This window comes from Trachypithecus francoisi, unplaced genomic scaffold (genome assembly GCF_009764315.1).
Source record: "Trachypithecus francoisi isolate TF-2019V2 unplaced genomic scaffold, Tfra_2.0 Lachesis_group20, whole genome shotgun sequence".
Classification (NCBI taxonomy): domain Eukaryota; kingdom Metazoa; phylum Chordata; class Mammalia; order Primates; family Cercopithecidae; genus Trachypithecus; species Trachypithecus francoisi.
This window is the reverse complement of record NW_022681466.1, coordinates 31314729-31333926: the sequence shown is the minus strand read 5'-3', so window position 1 is coordinate 31333926 and position 19198 is coordinate 31314729. Positions and strand designations below refer to the sequence as shown.

The following is a 19198-nucleotide window of genomic DNA, read 5'->3' as shown; positions in this document are numbered from 1 at the left end:
AGTCACTTTAAATCGATAAGAAATGCTTGGTTTAAACTTGCTTACTTCCCTAAAATGATTTCCTTTTATTATGGAGAAGAAGGAGTGATTTCTTGTTGGCAGACAGAAATACTGCATATTGCTTGGCGTAACTTATCAAAAAGGTTAGGCATTCCCTGAAGGCATACTTCTTACTTAGCAGGTTACATTTGAAAAGCCTCCTCTTACTCTTTACTTCATTCTGTCCCTACTCCAATACCACCCCAAGAGTGCTCATAGAAGGCAGGGGATATTAGAGAAGAATGTCATCTGTTTGGTTTGAAAAAGAGGGTAAACTTTTATTTAGAGAAAGAATTAGGAAAAGAAAGTAATAGTTTGCTTACAAAGATGACAATTTACAGAGGGAAAACAGCATATTTGGCCAGGACAACAAAACAGCCCTCTGAGACTGTCAAGAAAGCTGACCACAAACATGCCAATAAAGGGTTGAATTCGTCTGTGTGTAAAAGAATTCTGTAAAACAGCATAAGACAAATACGTGGTCCAAAGCAGCACATTTCCCATCCTTGGGAATTCAGGGGAAACTTTGTACAGGTTCCTAGGGTGGAAGCAATCTCTTTGTAGTGTTCTCAAACACAGAGGAAATCTCAAATCTCAGCCAGCGGGAGTAGGGGTAGAAGGAGCTTCATGGGTGTGGAAATAGAAGGGTTGGAGAATTTGAGATGGGACAGCGCATGCTGCAATGCACCAAAGACATTTAAACGTGCATGCAGTGGAGGAAGATGCGAGATTATGATGGCCAAGCTCCTGGGTGCAACTTGGTGAGAGTATTTGCTGTGACGATCTGCTGCTGTATTTTCAATACTTGACAATAACCAATTACGAAAGAGAAATAACTTGAATGGTACTGATTAATCAAGAGCCAGCTGGTCAGACTTTGCTGATAATTGCCAAAGCAATGCCACAAATGATAATTCTTCCAAAGTTTCAGTGAGGAGATTTTAAAAGCTCAGGCGAAAAATCTGTGTCTTTCCTGAGACAAGGAAAAGCATTAGGTAAGCCAAGTATTAAGAATTCTATTTATTATTGAATCAACATTTTTCCACACTTAAGACAAATGGGCTTGGAAACTGTCCCTTGAACAGCAAAAAATCTAATGAACAATCAAAAATATTTTTTGACTTCATGCTTGACTTAGATTTCAACAATATTAGGAAAGACATAAAGTATAATTAATGCTTATGAAATAAAGTCATTCCCTCTGATAGCTTAGATTTCTTCTGTCAACAATTTTTCCTGAAAATACACTTAGGCAGGTAAGAAATTACCAAAAATACAGGCCATTAGAAAAATTACCTTAATTCTCATTAATCCCTGACCTCTTATAAATTGGTAGGTTGAGGAAGCATACAGTTTACCAGTGCTGTTTTTGACTGAGGATACTGGACATTTACAATATACATTTAGATTTTTCAAATAGTTTTCAAATGTACATACAATAAAATATTTTTGTTTCAAGACTGGAAGTCACATTTAACACACCATACATGATCATGATTCATCTGCATATTTACAGAGGTTTAAAGCACACAAAATTGTGCAGATAGCGTACTGAAGTCTAAACTTTAACATACACTCAGTTGCATACACAGCAACAAGATACAATAAATTCTGAACAAATAACCAATAATCAGCCAGATTGCTATGTACACATTAGGAAGGAAGCAATTAAATACTGCCAAATAAGAATGTCACTTAAATTACTTTTTCTATGAAACATCTCTCTGACACCACCACACACACACGCACACACACATGCACACGCTTTTTAAAAAAATCACAAACATCAAACTGATGCTTGTGGTCACATACATGGGATACCCCGAAACATCTGATTTTCACAAGGCAAGAGGCAACACAGCAACTCAGAGTGACTTACAATAATTTGCCAGACTTGGCTTTTGAAAATCAGTCACTGGAGGGTGATTACTGTGAAAGTATATTCAGACTTTCATGTCATGGACTGCAGGAAGAGGAGCAAAGAGCCTTAACTAATAGCTTCATAACCTTTGCCACTAAGTTAAATATTGGCTTTTGCTAAAATAAAAAAAAATGTATATATCTGTAGGAGAAAGACCCTATGATAATATTTAAAACAACAACAAATCTCCTACTTCCTTTATCACAATAGAATATTTTTCACAGCCCACCTATACAATTGTTAAACAAAACCAATCATCCTTTTGAATAACCGTTTTACAAAGTCATTATTAGTGGAAATAGAAGAAATAATTGAAAAAACAAATATAACTGCTGTGTGCAGATGCGGTGGAAAAAGCAGAGACCAGAAATATGGCAAAATCAGTGCTTCATAAACAGTCAATGGATTTTTCTAAAAATACTTTTTGCTAATGGCAAAGTTCAACACCTCAGAAAAAGTCTGTATTAAGATCTTAGAACAAGTTTCCAAGCGGTACAACATGGTTTCAAATATACTACCCTTGTTGTTTGTAAGGCCGCATTGAAGTTTAGCTTAACAGTCATAAGCCACGTGTTTGAACATCTTATGAGAGGTGACCAGCAAAGAAAACAGTTTTTTCCCTTGCTCACCCTATTACCTATGAAGAGATACCATTGCTTTCCAAATAGCTATTTTAAAAATTTCCTTAAAGATATGACCTTGAAGAAAAAAGTCCAGGTTTGCTTCATTAAATCATCTGGAAAAATATTTAGACTTCATAAAGTGACCATGCAACAGTTTGAATTCTTTTTCTTTTTTTTTTAATTTTTTAATTATACTTTAAGTTCTAGGGTACATGTGCATAATGTGCAGGTTTGTTACATATGTATGGTGTGCTGCACCCATCAACTCATCAGCACCCATCAATTCATCATTTATATCAGGTATAACTCCCAATGCAATCCCTCCCCCCTCCCCTCTCCCCATGATAGGCCCCAGTGTGTGATGTTCCCCTTCCCGAGTCCAAGTGATGTCATTGTTCAGTTCCCATCCATGAGTGAGAACATGCGGTGTTTGGTTTTCTCTTCTTGTGATAGTTTGCTAAGAATGATGGTTTCCAGCTGCATCCATGTCCCTACAAAGGACGCAAACTCATCCTTTTTTATGGCTGCATAGTATTCCATGGTGTATATGTGCCACATTTTCTTAATCCAGTCTGTCACAGATGGACATTTGGGTTGATTCCAAGTCTTTGCTATTGTGAATAGTGCCGCAATAAACATACGTGTGCATGTGTCTTTATAGCAGCATGATTTATAATCCTTTGGGTATATACCCAGTAGTGGGATGGCTGGGTCATATGGTACATCTAGTTCTAGATCCTTGAGGAATTGCCATACTGTTTTCCATAATGGCTGAACTAGTTTACAATCCCACCAACAGTGTAAAAGTGTTCCTATTTCTCCACATCCTCTCCAACACCTGTTGTTTCCTGACTTTTAAATGATTGCCATTCTAACTGGTGTGAGATGGTATCTCATTGTGGTTTTGATTTGCATCTCTCTGATGGCCAGTGATGATGAGCATTTTTTCATGTGTCTGTTGGCTGTATGAATGTCTTCTTTTGAGAAATGTCTGTTCATATCCTTTGCCCACTTTTTGATGGGGTTGTTTGTTTTTTTCTTGTACATTTGTTTGAGTTCTTTGTAGATTCTGGATATTAGCCCTTTGTCAGATGAGTAGATTGCAAAAATTTTCTCCCATTCTGTAGGTTGCCTGTTCACTCTGATGGTAGTTTCTTTTGCTGTGCAGAAGCTCTTTAGTTTAATTAGATCCCATTTGTCAATTCTGGCTTTTGCTGCCGTTGCTTTTGGTGTTTTAGACATGAAGTCCTTGCCCATGCCTATGTCCTGAATGGTACTACCTAGGTTTTCTTCTAGGGTTTTTATGGTATTAGGTCTAACATTTAAGTCTCTAATCCATCTTGAATTAATCTTCGTATAAGGAGTAAGGAAAGGATCCAGTTTCAGCTTTCTACTTATGGCTAGCCAATTTTCCCAGCACCATTTATGAAATAGGGAATCCTTTCCCCATTTCTTGTTTCTCTCAGGTTTGTCAAAGATCAGATGGCTGTAGCTGTGTGGTATTATTTCTGAGGACTCTCTTCTGTTCCATTGGTCTATATCTCTGTTTTGGTACCAGTACCATGCTGTTTTGGTTACTGTAGCCTTGTAGTATAGTTTGAAGTCAGGTAGCGTGATGCCTCCAGCTTTGTCCTTTTGACTTAGGATTGTCTTTGCAATGTGGGCTCTTTTTTGGTTCCATATGAACTTTAAAGCCGTTTTTTCCAATTCTGTGAAGAAAGTCATTGGTAGCTTGATGGGGATGGCATTGAATCTATAAATAACCTTGGGCAGTATGGCCATTTTCACAATATTGATTCTTCCTATCCATGAGCATGGTATGTTCTTCCATTTGTTAGTGTCCTCTTTTCTTTCACTGAGCAGTGGTTTGTAGTTCTCCTTGAAGAGGTCCTTGACATCCCTTGTCAGTTGGATTCCTAGGTATTTTATTCTCTTCGAAGCAATTGTGAATGGAAGTTCATTCCTGACTTGGCTCTCTGTTTGTCTGTTACTGGTGTATAAGAATGCTTGTGATTTTTGCACATTAATTTTGTATCCTGAGACCTTGCTGAAGTTGCTTATCAGCTTAAGGAGATTTTGGGCTGAGACAATGGGGTTTTCTACATATACAATCATGTCATCTGCAAACAGGGACAATTTGACTTCTTCTTTTCCTACCTGGATACCCTTGATTTCTTTCTCTTGCCTGATTGCCCTAGCCAGAACTTCCAACACTATGTTGAATAGGAGTGGTGAGAGAGGGCATCCCTGTCTTGTGCCAGTTTTCAAAGGGAATTTTTCCAGTTTTTGCCCATTCAGTATGATATTAGCTGTGGGTTTGTCATAAATAGCTCTTATTATTTTGAGGTACGTTTCATCAATACTGAACTTATTGAGTGTTTTTAGCATGAAGGGCTGTTGAATTTTGTCAAAAGCCTTTTCTGCATCTATTGAGATAATCATGTGGTTCTTGTCTTTGGTTCTGTTTATATGCTGGATTACGTTTATTGATTTGCGAATGTTGAACCAGCCTTGCATCCCAGGGATGAAGCCCACTTGATCATGGTGGATAAGCTTTTTGATGTGCTGCTGAATCCGGTTTGCCAGTATTTTATTGAGAATTTTTGCATCGATGTTCATCAGGGATATTGGTCTAAAATTCTCTTTTTTTGTTGTGTCTCTGCCAGGCTTTGGTATCAGGATGATGTTGGCCTCATAAAAAGAGTTAGGGAGGATTCCCTCTTTTTCTATTGATTGGAATAGTTTCTGAAGGAATGGTACCAGCTCCTCCTTGTACCTCTGGTAGAATTCAGCTGTGAATCCATCTGGTCCTGGACTTTTTTTCGTGGGTAGGCTATTAATTGTTGCCTCAATTTCAGAGCCTGCTATTGGTCTATTCAGGGATTCAACTTCTTCCTGGTTTAGTCTTGGGAGAGTGTAAGTGTCCAGGAAATTATCCATTTCTTCTAGATTTTCTAGTTGATTTGCATAGAGGCATTTATAGTATTCTCTGATGGTGTTTGTATTTCTGTGGGGTCGGTGGTGATATCCCCTTTATCATTTTTTATTGCGTCTATTTGATTCCTCTCTCTTTTCTTCTTTATTAGTCTTGCTAGCGGTCTGTCAATTTTGTTGATCTTTTCAAAAAACCAACTCCTGGATTCATTGATTTTTTGGAGGGTTTTTTGTGTCTCTATCTCCTTCAGTTCTGCTCTGATCTTAGTTATTTCTTGCCTTCTGCTAGCTTTTGAATGTGTTTGCTCTTGCCACTCTAGTTCTTTTAATTGTGATGTTAGAGTGTCAATTTTAGATCTTTCCTGCTTTCTCTTGTGGGCATTTAGTGCTATAAATTTCCCTCTACACACTGCTTTAAATGTGTCCCAGAGATTCTGGTATGTTTTATCTTTGTTCTCATTGGTTTCAAAGAACATCTTTATTTCTGCTTTCATTTCATTGTGTACCCAGTAGTCATTCAGGAGCAGGTTGTTCAGTTTCCATGTAGTTGAGTGGTTTTGATTGAGTTTCTTAGTCCTGAGTTCTAGTTTGATTACACTGTGGTCTGAGAGACAGTTTGTTATAATTTCTGTTCTTTTACATTTGCTGAGGAGTGCTTTACTTCCAATTATGTGGTCAATTTTGGAATAAGTGCGGTGTGGTGCTGAGAAGAATGTATATTCTGTTGATTTGGGGTGGAGAGTTCTATAGATGTCTATTAGGTCCGCTTGGTGCAGAGATGAGTTCAATTCCTGGATATCCTTGTTAACTTTCTGTCTCGTTGATCTGTCTAATGTTGACAGTGGAGTGTTGAAGTCTCCCATTATTATTGTATGGGAGTCTAAGTCTCTTTGTAGGTCTCTAAGGACTTGCTTTATGAATCTGGGTGCTCCTGTATTGGGTGCATATATATTTAGGATAGTTAGCTCTTCCTGCTGAATTGATCCCTTTACCATTATGTAATGGCCTTCTTTGTCTCTTTTGATCTTTGATGGTTTAAAGTCTGTTTTATCAGAGACTAGGATTGCAAACCTGCTTTTTTTTGTTCTCCACTTGCTTGGTAGATCTTCCTCCATCCCTTTATTTTGAGCCTATGTATGTCTCTGCATGTGAGATGGGTCTCCTGAATACAGCAGACTGATGGGTCTTGACTCTTGATCCAGTTTGCCAGTCTGTGTCTTTTAATTGGAGCATTTAGTCCATTGACATTTAAGGTTAATATTGTTATGTGTGAACTTGATCCTGTCATTATGATATTAACTGGTTATTTTGCTCGTTAGTTGATGCAGTTTCTTCCTAGCCTCGATGGTCTTTACATTTTGGCATGTTTTTGCAATGCTGGTACCGGTTGTTCCTTTCCATGTTTAGTACTTCCTTCAGGGTCTCTTGTAAGGCAGGCCTGGTGGTGACAAAATCTCTAAGCATTTGCTTATCTGTAAAGGACTTTATTTCTCCTTCACTGATGAAACTTAGTTTGGCTGGATATGAAATTCTCGGTTGAAAATTCTTTTCTTTAAGAACGTTGAATATTGGCCCCCACTGTCTTCTGGCTTGTAGAGTTTCTGCCGAGAGATCTGCTGTTAGTCTGATGGGCTTCCCTTTGTGGGTAACCTGACCTTTCTCTCCGGCTGCCCTTAAGATTTTTTCCTTCATTTCAACTTTGGTGAATCTGGCAATTATGTGTCTTGGAGTTGCTCTTCTGGAGGAGTATCTTTGTGGCGTTCTCTGTATTTCCTGAATTTGAATGTTGGCCTGCCCTACTAGGTTGGGGAAGTTCTCCTGGATGATATCCTGAAGAGTGTTTTCCAACTTGGTTCCATTTTCCCCCTCACTTTCAGGCACCCCAATCAGACGTAGATTTGGTCTTTTTACATAATCCCATACTTCTTGCAGGCTTTGTTCATTTCTTTTTTTCTTTTTTTCTTTTGGTTTCTCTTCTCGCTTCATTTCATTCATTTGATCCTCAATCGCTGATACTCTTTCTTCCAGTTGATCGAGTCGGTTACTGAAGCTTGTGGATTTGTCACGTATTTCTCGTGTCATGGTTTTCATCTCTGTCATTTCGTTTATGATCTTCTCTGCATTAATTAGTCTAGCTGTCAATTCTTCCACTCTTTTTTCAAGATTTTTAGTTTCTTTGCGCTGGGTACGTAATTCCTCCTTTAGCTCTGAGAAGTTTGATGGACTGAAGCCTTCTTCTCTCATCTCGTCAAAGTCATTCTCTGACCAGCTTTGATCCATTGCTGGCGATGGGCTGCGCCCCTTTGCCGGGGGAGATGCGCTCTTATTTTTTGAATTTCCAGCTTTTCTGCCCTGCTTTTTCCAAATCTTTGTGGTTTTATCTGCCTCTGGTCTTTGATGATGGTGACTTACCGATGGGGTTTTGGTATAGGTGTCCTTCTTGTTTGATAGTTTTCCTTCTAACAGTCAGGACCCTCAGCTGTAGGTCTGTTGGAGATTGCTTGAGGTCCACTCCAGACCCTGTTTGCCTGGGTATCAGCAGCAGAGGTTGCAGAAGATAGAATATTGCTGAACAGCAAGAGTACCTGTCTGATTCTTATTTTGGAAGCTTCCTCTCAGGAGTGTACTCCACCCTGTGAGGTGTGGGGTGTCAGACTGCCCCTAGTGGGGGATGTCTCCCAGTTAGGCTACTCAGGGGTCAGGGACCCACTTGAGCAGGCAGTCTTTCCCTTCTCAGATCTCAACCTCAGTGTTGGGAGATCCACTGCTCTCTTCAAAGCTGTCAGACAGAGTTGTTTGCGTCTGCAGAGGTTTCTGCTGCTTTTGTTGTTGTTGTTGTTAACTGTGCCCTGTCCCCAGAGGTGGAGTCTACAGAGACAGGCAGGTTTCCTTGAGCTGCTGTGAGCTCCACCCAGTTCGAGCTTCCCAGCGGCTTTGTTTACCTACTTAAGCCTCAGCAATGGCGGGCGCCCCTCCCCCAGCCTGGCTGCCACCTTGCAGTTAGCTTTCAGACTGCTGTGTTAGCAATGAGGGAGGCTCCGTGGGTGTGGGACCCTCCTGGCCAGGTGTGGGATATATTCTCCTGGTGTGCCCCTTTGCTTAAAGCGCAGTATTGGGGTGGGAGTCACCCAGTTTTCTAGGTGTTGTGTGTCTCAGTTCCCCTGGCTAGGAAAAGGGATTTCCTTCCCCCTTGCGCTTCCCAGGTGAGGCGATGCCTCGCCCTGCTTCAGCTCTCGCTGGTCGGGCTGCAGCAGCTGACCAGCACCGATTGTGCGGCACTCCCTAGTGAGGTGACCCCAGTACCTCAGTTGAAAATGCAGAAATCACCGGTCTTCTGTGTCGCTCGCGCTGGGAGTTGGAGAGTGGAGCTGTTCCTATTCGGCCATCTTGCTCCGCCCCTCGAATTTTAAGACCCAGTTTGAATTCTTAGAGAGTGTTCTTTGTTAATCTATAGCTACTTTCTCTAATTGGTATGTGATAGCTTAATAAGCACATATACCAAGAGATGCACACTCTTTGCTGTAGCTCTGCTACATACAAAGTTGAGAGAGCTGTAGAAAAATGTTATCACCTTCCTAACGTGTACATTTTCAGAAGCCAGTGAATTCTGTGTCTTGTTGACATAACTAGGCAACTTAAATGCATTGCAGACATACCTAACTTAAGCTGTTAAGTTAGTTCTCCAAGAGAAAGTAAGTACATCTTGGTTGGAGGATGAAGAACCAGAGGAGACCAAGGAGGTATTTTCTGGGATGTCTCCTTGTCTAACAGAGTTATCTTCAAGGGAAGAGCTCCAAACTCACCAGGGCACACATTTGTGTGGCAGGATAACAATGAATGAGGGGCCAGTCCTCCTTTCCACTTGTCTGGCATGATCTCCTGGCTAGGACACGGTAGGTGTTTGCCAGGTGGCTCCTGGACAAAGTTTCTTTAAGGGAGTACAACAAGGCTCCAGTCATTGCTTTTCATAAAGTGCTTTGGGATCCTTCAGGAAAGAGGACTGGCGAAATATTATTACTAACTTGCTTCAATTTTCAAACCAAATGAAACAATTTTCTCCAGTGTAATTATTGCTTCGAACATTAGTGAATGTTCTTTAAAGGGAATGACTCTCATCTTTAAGTACCTACTTCTTAAAATACTCATTCCCTGGAGTGAATGTTTTTAATGACTGTTTCCCAGGCACCCTTGCCAATTAAGAGGATGTTTTAGCTTTGTTAAGTAGTTGTCAAACATATACATCCATGACTTGCATTTTCCAGATTGTACTCCCTCAAGAGTCTATACAGCAAGAAGAAATCAAAGATGTAGTCCAACATGCACTATGTCTGCCTGGCTGAGGAGACAGGCTCCTGCCTCTTCTAAGAGACTGTTGAGAAGATGTATGGTGAACATACGATTACATTCTTAGATCAGATTGTGAGCTTCTTGTGGCCCAGGACTATGTTTCACACTTGATTCTTTGGATCTCAGTGGGACTTAGAATCGAGACAGACATATGAGAGAACCTCAATCAAGGATTTTTGAGGATTTTTACAAATGACGAAAGCTGATCAAGCATGTTAGAAAAACCCTGGAAAAGAAGACCTGGGACAGTTTCCTTCAGAGGCTTTCATATTGGATTAAAAACAAAAAAACAGTGAAAGACAAAAATCCATTGTATCCAAAATTAAACAAAACAAAAACAATAAAATAAAACAAAATATCCTCAGACATTGTAAAGTCTCTATACGTAGGAGATCAGCCAAATGAATAAAGGACTGTGAATTAGAGAACACAGTTGTCCCTCACGAGAATGGATTAATTTAAACTGGGCTCACAAAATATTGCAAAGTGGAGGTATGGGGAAACCTACCTGAATAATAGCTAATTATGGAAGCTATAAAATACCCAGTTTTATTTAGGAATATTGCTAATAAAATACATTTTCAATTGATTTAAGTATGCCCATTAAAATGTAACATGCATTATTCTTTTTGTGGGCATGCCTTCTTTCCTCCCAGAAGATGAAAAAATAACCTTATGTCCCCAATATAAAATAGCAGGTTTAAAATTAATGCAATTTTGGTCCAGTATGCCAGAAGTTACCAACCAAATGAGGGGTCAGAAGGGTGGGTCAGTTTCTGCCTCTGCTGTTTGTTGAATGCCTCCCACCTGATTCAGTCACAAACTTCCTCCTATGCCATCAGAATGATCAGGATCAGGAACTTCCTTGGATTCTTAGTTCTTCACAATCCTAGAATATCATCTCACAAACTCATTGAACAGAACAATCCATTTTATAATTAGAAATAAGTAGAAACTGAGTGCAAATGACTTTGCCATTCTTGTTATTAACTAGGAGGCATAATTCGAAATGTTTTTCCCAAATTTACTTTTTAATTAATTAACTTAACTGAGATGTGTATTACATGAAGTTGCTATTCCCTGGCAACAAGCAGCTTTGTAATATTGGAAACTTGTTAGGTAAAGGCTGAATTTGAAATCAGAAGTAGGTAGATGATCTACAAAATAGGGGGCACCCTGTAGACAACAATCAAGAGTTAATTAGGTATGGACCAATTCCCAATGGGACAGTCTGGTATAAAGGGAATGATTCTAGTTCTGACCCTATCTCTGAGACTAAACCAGCTCCATGACCTTGAGCAAGTCACTTAACCTCTCTGGGTCTTAATTGCCCTACCTGTAAACCCATGACTTAGATGAATTTTATGATCCCTTCTAGTTCTAACACTCTCCCTTTCCATGCACATAGAATTCACTTAGACAGAAGAAAACTGCATTTTAAAATCCTCCCAGGCATGAAAAGGGAGCTGTAGTGATTCTGATCAAGATTCTTTGGGGGTTTCATTGAGTATAAAATCTCTTAAAAAAATAAAGTCTGAGCTCTGGGCTTTAGTTTTCTAATGACCATAGGCCATGGGCCAAATCTGTACCTTTGCAGCAGGGTAATTATTTATGTTTAAATCAAATGTTTTTAAAATGGAAGGGATCAGAATAACATTGTGAACAGGGGACTTTGTATGAACTCCCCTGAGGAGGAATGGTAGAACTCTGTGGACAAGGATAGGGCCATAAAGAGCAATATTTAACTGAAATGCCTGTGAAGCAGAAAAGGATCATTTAGAACGTCAGTGAAGTGAATGGGTCTTGGCTCCAGGAGATGAAGAGACTCGTGCCTTTTCTGAATATGCAGTGTGATTTGTCTAATTTGGATTCTTGTGAGAAATTCAGATGGAGGTAATGAGACCAAAGCAAAATTTCCAGTTGTTTCTTAGCACATCCTTGGAATGAACCACTGGTAAGGGCTTCTGAGCATACTTTCTCTGATGCCAATTGGGCCAGATGATTTTGGGGCAAATTTGATGTAAGGAGGTAGGATGAAAGGGGAAGGCAGCCACCCTAGCCCTGGACAATCTGACTCTTGATTATGATGTAGGGTGAGTGGATATGCCTGTGGGATTGTGAGGAGCCCATTGCTGACTGGCCATATCTGCAGGGCACTTTATGGTTCAATGACAATTTCATCATCGAAGAATCTGGAGCTGATCCACTATGATTTTCAGAGACACAGCCCCCATGGACTTACATCGCTTAACTTAGAATTGTAAAGGAAATATATTTCTGCCCATGTCTCTCTCCCTCCCCTGTCTTATCTGTAATTCAGGCTTTCACTTTGTTTAGCCATCTCCCTGACCCCTGTAACAATCTATGGTTCATTTTCATGCTTGGATGGGAGCTGAGTATACAGGAAGGGCTACTTTCTGTCCTATTCTGTCTTTGCAAGATAGAGCTGAAAGAGAAGAATTCTCTACTTTTGTTTCTGGTGGTCTCCACACACCACTATGCGAAGAAAAAAAGGCCTGCCAAGGCCTATTTAATCAGATAAGTACTGATGGATAAACTGGATAAGGTGAGCCCTGAGAACTCTGTACTTTGGAATGACCTAGTTTAGCTGACAGGGAACCAAGGTCAAGCCCACTTGACCCTGGTGCCCTGGAGACACAACCTGGTGTCTTTCCCTCAAATTCTTCTGAAGGTTTGGAATGGAGGGAGAAACGATGCTAATCTTATTTTCATTTATAGAACTTCTTGTCATCAATCACAAACTCATGAAAGAGCCCTAAACCAGGGGTCTGATTACAGAACCAGCTGCAGAACAGAGGGTCTCTCTTTGGGATGGCCAACTTCAGTCATAGGTGCCACCAACAGGGTGGCATGTTTGAGTCATTGCATGTCGTATTCCATGTTGACACAACTCCCCCATGCCCTTTCTAGGCTGAAGTGGGAATGGCACTGGCAACTCTGGCCTCCACCCCCGACTCTATCCAAAAAAGGAGGACCCTGAACTTGTAACCTTTGGATTTATAACATTCAAAACTCTTGAAAATGAGTGGGGTCACAGTGGGGCAGGATGGGGGTAAGGGTGATGTAGTGATGGAGGGGTGGACAGCCGGGATAGGCCTCCCTAAAGCATGCTGCTGAGTATTTCTGACACGGGAGAGGCGGTGGGGCCCTCCTGGCTCACATCGGGGCCTGTGGGGCTGGGCAGGGTGCTGCGGCCTCCAGAGGGCGGGCTCAAGCCAGCCCATGGTTTTTCATCCTGGGCCACTAGGGCCGCTGTGTAAGGCTCCACGTAGAGGCGGCGGATCGAAGGCCTCGCGTCCTGGGGACTGCTGTTCCGCTCCTCAGGAAGACTGGCAGCGTGGGCCAAAGTTAGGCCCCTGGGACCATCAAGGGCAGGGCCGGGCCGCTTGGCCTCCTCGGGCTCCTGGGCCAGACCACAGGCCCGGGACAGGTGCTGTGTGTAAATGCCCTCAGAGAGCGATAGCGACTGGGTCTCGCTGTGCATTCGCAACCAGCGATGATGGCGGCTGAAGCCGCCGTAGTGGGGATGCTTGCCTGGCTTCCGTTTTCCCAGGAAGCCTAGCGGCGGCCGCGCACCTGACACAGTCTTGGCGTGGTTCTTGGGTGTGAACCCCGTGAGGGTCAGGCTATGGAGGAACTCAGCACATGAGCGATCGGGATTTGGGCCCTCGCCCTGGGGATCCTGGCCGGGCCCCAGTGGGGTTTTCACGTCGTGCACTTGTAGGACGTCGGGGGTGCTGCCACTTAGGCCAATAAGGGTCTGCTGCGCAATGTCCTGCGATGACAGGTAGACCAGGTCCAGGTCTCGGGGGCTCAGGGCATCGCTGGAGTCATAGTCACTGTCGGTGGGGAGGAAGACTTCTGAGCAGCCTTCTTCATCAGAGCAGGGCTGTGAATCTGCGAAGCCAGAAACTGATGTTAGGAAAAATACAGTCTTAGCTGGAGCCCGCTTCACAGGCATAGGATCAGTGCATTTGACCCCGCACTTAGAAGGGTCCTGTGCTTCGTTTAATGCCCTGCTGTCACCTCCTGAAACGCTTACACATTTTGAACAAGGGGCCCCACAATTTTCATTTTGCACAGGGCCCCACAAATTGTGTAGTGGGCTCTGGTCTTAGCGGTAGGAAAGGAAAGAGAGGAACTCTGACGGGTCCAGCCTAGACAGAAGTAGGGCAACCTTCCCTCATTCCCATCACACACGCTTTTATTATTAGCTGGGCAGCTGTGGACAGGGTGAAACAGGCTAGAAAGCTAAATGTTATTCATTTATTCATTCCCTATTATTTCAGAGGTGAGTTTTGCATTTGACAAAGTAGCAGGAATTTAAAAAGGTGAACGAAGAAGAGGAGACGCCAGTAGTGGCAGTTGGTAAACCTGGCTTCAAATCCTAGCTGCCGTCCACCTCCATATTCTGAAGGACTACCTTGCTCATTAAAAAAATACAACAGTTAATTGAAGAAAAGCCCACATTCTAACCCGGTTACAGTCTGCTGATGGTGGAAAATCAGACATGATTATCCTCGGAATATTGCAAAATTCATGGATAAAGTTTGATTTGTTTGGGAGTCAGTATCAAGGTTTCTTGTATTTTAGGGACTAGAACTAGACGGAATGCTTTTTTTCCTTACTATAAGAGATGATGTGCATACTTGCTCTTAATTGGCAGGGCAAGATGTCAGTTTTGCCTTTTCACTCCTGGTTGTTACCCAGTATCCATTATTATTTGTTTAGTTACAAAATCTTAATTTTAATTGGGACACCAATGCACTTATGTAAAAGACCACCTTTTTTCAGCTTTCCCTGCAGCTAAGCATGGCGATATAATTAAGTTCTGACCACCGAAATGGAAATGGAAGTATAGTATGAAACTTCTGAAAGGCTACATACAGGGACCTGGCTTAGCTGGGTCATTACATTCTTTCTCTTTCCTTCCAGTTTACCTGTAACTAGATGTGTTGGATGAGGTCATGGAGCAACCTTGGAGATAGAAGCCACATGCTAGGATGGTGGGGCTGAAAAATAGAGCTTGTTGCCTGAAGACCATTAAGTCCGCATATCAACCCTGACTTGTCTCCTTTTGAGCTTCTTTCACACAAGATAGAAAGTACCTTGTGTTTTTGACATTCTTATTTGGGTCTTCGGTAATATGAACCCAAACTTTATCTTAACTGTTAGAAACCTAAGTATCCACTGAGAGGGGTATGGTTAAATAACTGTGGTGCATCTGTACCTTGGAATATTATCCAGCAGCTACAAAGGATGAGATCAATTTATATGTTCTTTAAATAATGGCTACCAATAAAAGGATTCCCTCTTCTGCCTTTTTGAGTTCTACTGATCTGTTCAAGGTTTTCCTCAAACAAAACTTCCATTAGGAAGCATCCCCCAACTGTTGGAGATATTTAATTACTCTTGGGGCAGAGATATTTAATTCATCCATTTATTCACAATGAAGATTCTATATTACTTGAGATCTTGCTCTAATAGAAGCACTGTACTTGGTTCTTGAGTGGAAATAAAATTAATAAGAAATTATATCTGTCTCTAGGGAGTTTACTGTTTTAATGGATGTATAAAGAAAGTATGCATCTGTGAGACTGTGGCAGAACATAGGTTTTATAAGAGAAGTTCAGCAAATAAGTGCAGGTATGTAGGAAAGGGGGATTATATTTTATTGGGACAGGATTGATGAAATACTCTATAATTTCATTTATTTTTCTCCTTCCATTCATTCATCTCTATGTCTATATTAATTTATGTCTTCATCAACTTTTAAAAAATGACTGGAGGTAGCTTTTAATAGCAAATATGCAAACGATAAAAGGATTAGAAACAAGAGAGGAAGAAGAAAGAGCACAAGTAGTCCTGTTTTGATATTATATGAGTTGTATAAAATGTTAAAATTGTTGGGGGCTGAGGGAAGGGTGCATGAGACTTCCTGTACATTTCTTTGTAATCTTTGGAGTCTATAATTATTTCAAAAAACATTTTTAAAAACAGCATTTAATTTTTAAAAAGGTAGGGTGGAACCAGAGGAGGGTACTGAATGCTTAGATAAGGAGTTTGTACCTTATTTTGTAGCCAGTGGGTAGTCATCAAAGAATTTTGAAGAATTGACAAGATGAGAGCTATGATTTAGGATAGCAACTAGGATGTAAGATCAACTTGCTGAGGAAGAGATAGCAGGGAGGCCAGCTGGGAAGCTGTGGTCCAGGCTATATTTTCCCTCCAAATGTTTATCTTGTTCAGGCTTTGGGGCCAAGCAAGAGCTGTGGTTGTGTGGAAGAAAATAGAAGTCCAGGAAAGTCATTCATGGAGAGATGTTTACAGAACAGTTATTTTATGCTAGACAGATATGGTCTCTGCTTTCAAATAGCTCAAAGAGATTGGATTAGACAGTAAGTCAGAAAACACATAAGATTAATTTTGGGTAGTGTGAAGTTCTGTGAAGACAATGAAAGTGGATTTTAACTGGAGAGTGACTTAGGAGGAAGATGCTTTTGATAAGGTGGCCAGGGGAGGAAGCATCACTGTACAAAGGGGAGTCTAGGTGAGAACTCAGTGATCAAAGGAACCGACTATGTGAAAGTTTTAGGGACAAGTGTTCCAGATAACTGGGAGAAGTGACTGTATGGCCCCAAAGTTATTAGTAGATATCAAACTGTGATTCCTAGGAAGACAGGAAATTAAAGGAGTTAAATTTCAGCCTTGATTTGGGTTGGGGGGTAGAGTGGATGGTAAGTTTAATTTGGGACAGGTTGAGCTGAGGGAAAGCCAAAACGTCAAGGAGGGGATGAACTGAGAGCATGTGGGTAGCAAAGCTGAAGGAAGCTATTTGTGAGTGTAGAGAAGAAGAAACTATTGGAGAGAGAATGGTTGAATATATGAGTGGTGAGGTTGATGAGATAATAAAGAGGAGTGATCAATTGTGAGCACCAGTGCTGGCATTGGTGCTTAGTGAGAAAGAAGGAAGGACACATTGTCCTCAGAGGTAAGTGGTTAGGAAAGAAGAAACATATATTTCCAGGTTACAAGGAGAGAAATGTATAAAGGCCTGGGCTCAATAACTTTGATATTCTTTAAAAAGCCTTAGTACTTTTTCCAAACTTTAGTGGGAAAAATAGGACACTGCAAGTAACAGGATTTCAAAATTGTTGATTGTTTTTGATGATAGCAGGGGTAGGTGCCTTAGGAGTGAGGAAGAAGAGAAGATAACTGAGGATTTGAAATTGGACTTGAAATAGGACCCATCCAAAGAATTCGTAATTGACTGTAGTTGAACATCCTTCTTTGTTTATCTGATCAGTGCGTTCAGCTGTGTGCATGTAGTTGTGTGTACCCACAATGGTAATAAACAATATCCTGCATTTACTTAGTACTTACTGTGAGCCAGCCATAATGCTAAGAGCTCTAAGTGCTTTATTTTGTTTAACACTTACAGCAATTCTCATTTTGCCGATGAGAATACTGAAGCTCAGGCTTATCAAATTTTCCAATTTGTATTCTTGATAAATGGTAGAATAGGCAGCCAAATATAAATCTGTCTCACTACAAAGACTTGCTATGCTGCCATCCACCTTAGCATTTCCATGACTCTGTGTGGAAACTTCCTGAGGAGTGGCACTTAGTTCATCTAATTCACTTTTTGTGGTACACAGAGTTAAATTACTTAAACTCTTAGGGCTTCTTGACATTGCTGCTACTAGAGAAACATACTAGATCTTGTATTAGTTTCCCGTGGCTGCTGGAACAAATTACCACATACTGGGTGGCTTAAAACAACAATAAAAAAATAAAAGAAATTTATTCTTTTACAGCTCTGGAAGGCAGAGTTTGAAATCAAGGTGTCAGCAAGGCCACACTCCCTCTGGAGGCTCTAGGGGGAGAATACTTTCTCTTGCCTCTTCCAGTTTCTGGTGGCTGTTAGCATTTCTTTTTTTTTTTTTTTTTTTTTGAGACGGAGTCTCGCTCTGTCGCCCGGGCTGGAGTGCAGTGGCCGGATCTCAGCTCACTGCAAGCTCCGCCTCCTGGGTTCCCGCCATTCTCCTGCCTCAGCCTCCCGAGTAGCTGGGACTACAGGCGCCCCACCTCGCCCGGTTAGTTTTTTGTATTTTTTAGTAGAGACGGGGTTTCACCGTGTTAGCCAGGATGGTCTCGATCTCCTGACCTCATGATCCGCCCGTCTCGGCCTCCCAAAGTGCTAGGATTACAGGCTTGAGCCACCGCGCCCGGCCGCTGTTAGCATTTCTTGTGAACATGCCACTGCTATCTCTGCTTCTGTCTTCTCATGGCCTCTCTTCTGTGTCTGTGCCTTCTTTTCTGTCTCTTATAAGGGAACTTTTCACTGGGTGTAGGTTCCACCCATATAATCCAGGATGATCTCATCACAAGATCTTTAATTACATCTGCAATGATCCTTTTTAAAATAATGTCACATTCACAGGTTATGAGCGTTCAGGCATGGACATAGTTTTTGGGGGCCAGGAGAAGACTGATAGTAAAAATTACCAGAACTAGAAGTAACCACTGTAGTAGGTGACACTTTCAGTCCATAGTCAAGCACTTTGCAAAATCTGTCTGTATTTTGATCTCCCAACACACGAATAGTGAGAACGCATTGCTGGGAGGAAACTAAGGAGTATATGAAATGTGCCTTAAATGAGCTGACAGTCTAATATTTTAATGAAGTATCATATTTTAAGACCCAATCTCTCAAGGAGAGCCTGTATTGTTTTCCCCAGGTGGAGTTAACTGCTCGGTTCTTTTGCCTCTTAGAGCATTTTATTTATATCTCTGTAACTGCATTTACCAAGTTTTATTATAAATTATCCATTTTCCTATTTGTCTTCCTCATTGGACCATGAACTCTAGGGAGCATGCAGTATGTATGTCTTACTCATCTCTGCTTAGTAAATATTGAGTAAGTCAGTCAACAAAGGAATGGTCTAAGGAACAAATCAACCAAAGGGATGTGTAGAATCTTTTGTATTTCTCAGATCATATAGTCTGAACATGGATATATGAGTGGACTATGAGGACCTCCCAACTACACTGTGTCTTAAGCATCATTGTATTATTAACCTCTTGTGCTATAAATGGTACATAGAAGACTCTCAGTAAAGCATATTGAGTGGAATTGAAACTGAAACAAATATTGAAATCTGGGAACATAACGAATAGTGATATTTGACTGTCTCTTAGAAATAATACTAAAAGCAAAGCATCCTGAAAGGATCCAATTTACTTAATCTACCATAGATTCCTGAAAACAATCACCCAGATAATTTTGCTTTATCTTTGCGATATTTGACTG

General features: G+C 41.1%; 1 protein-coding gene and 1 long non-coding RNA gene across 3 annotated transcripts in view; one reads left to right on the top strand and one right to left on the bottom strand.

Moving 5' to 3' along the window:
* The window catches only part of LOC117067266, a 59750-nt gene that overhangs the window by 14292 nt on the left and 26260 nt on the right, over positions 1-19198 (top strand). The window lies entirely within an intron of this gene.
* Positions 12888-19198, bottom strand: part of ANKFN1 (ankyrin repeat and fibronectin type III domain containing 1) — a 365709-nt gene continuing 359398 nt past the window's right edge. Inside the window, exon 17 of the mRNA XM_033183581.1 lies at positions 12888-13782. Within this exon, the coding sequence (XP_033039472.1) occupies positions 12986-13782 (797 nt within the window). The 3' untranslated portion in view covers positions 12888-12985. The remainder of the gene's footprint in view (positions 13783-19198) is intronic.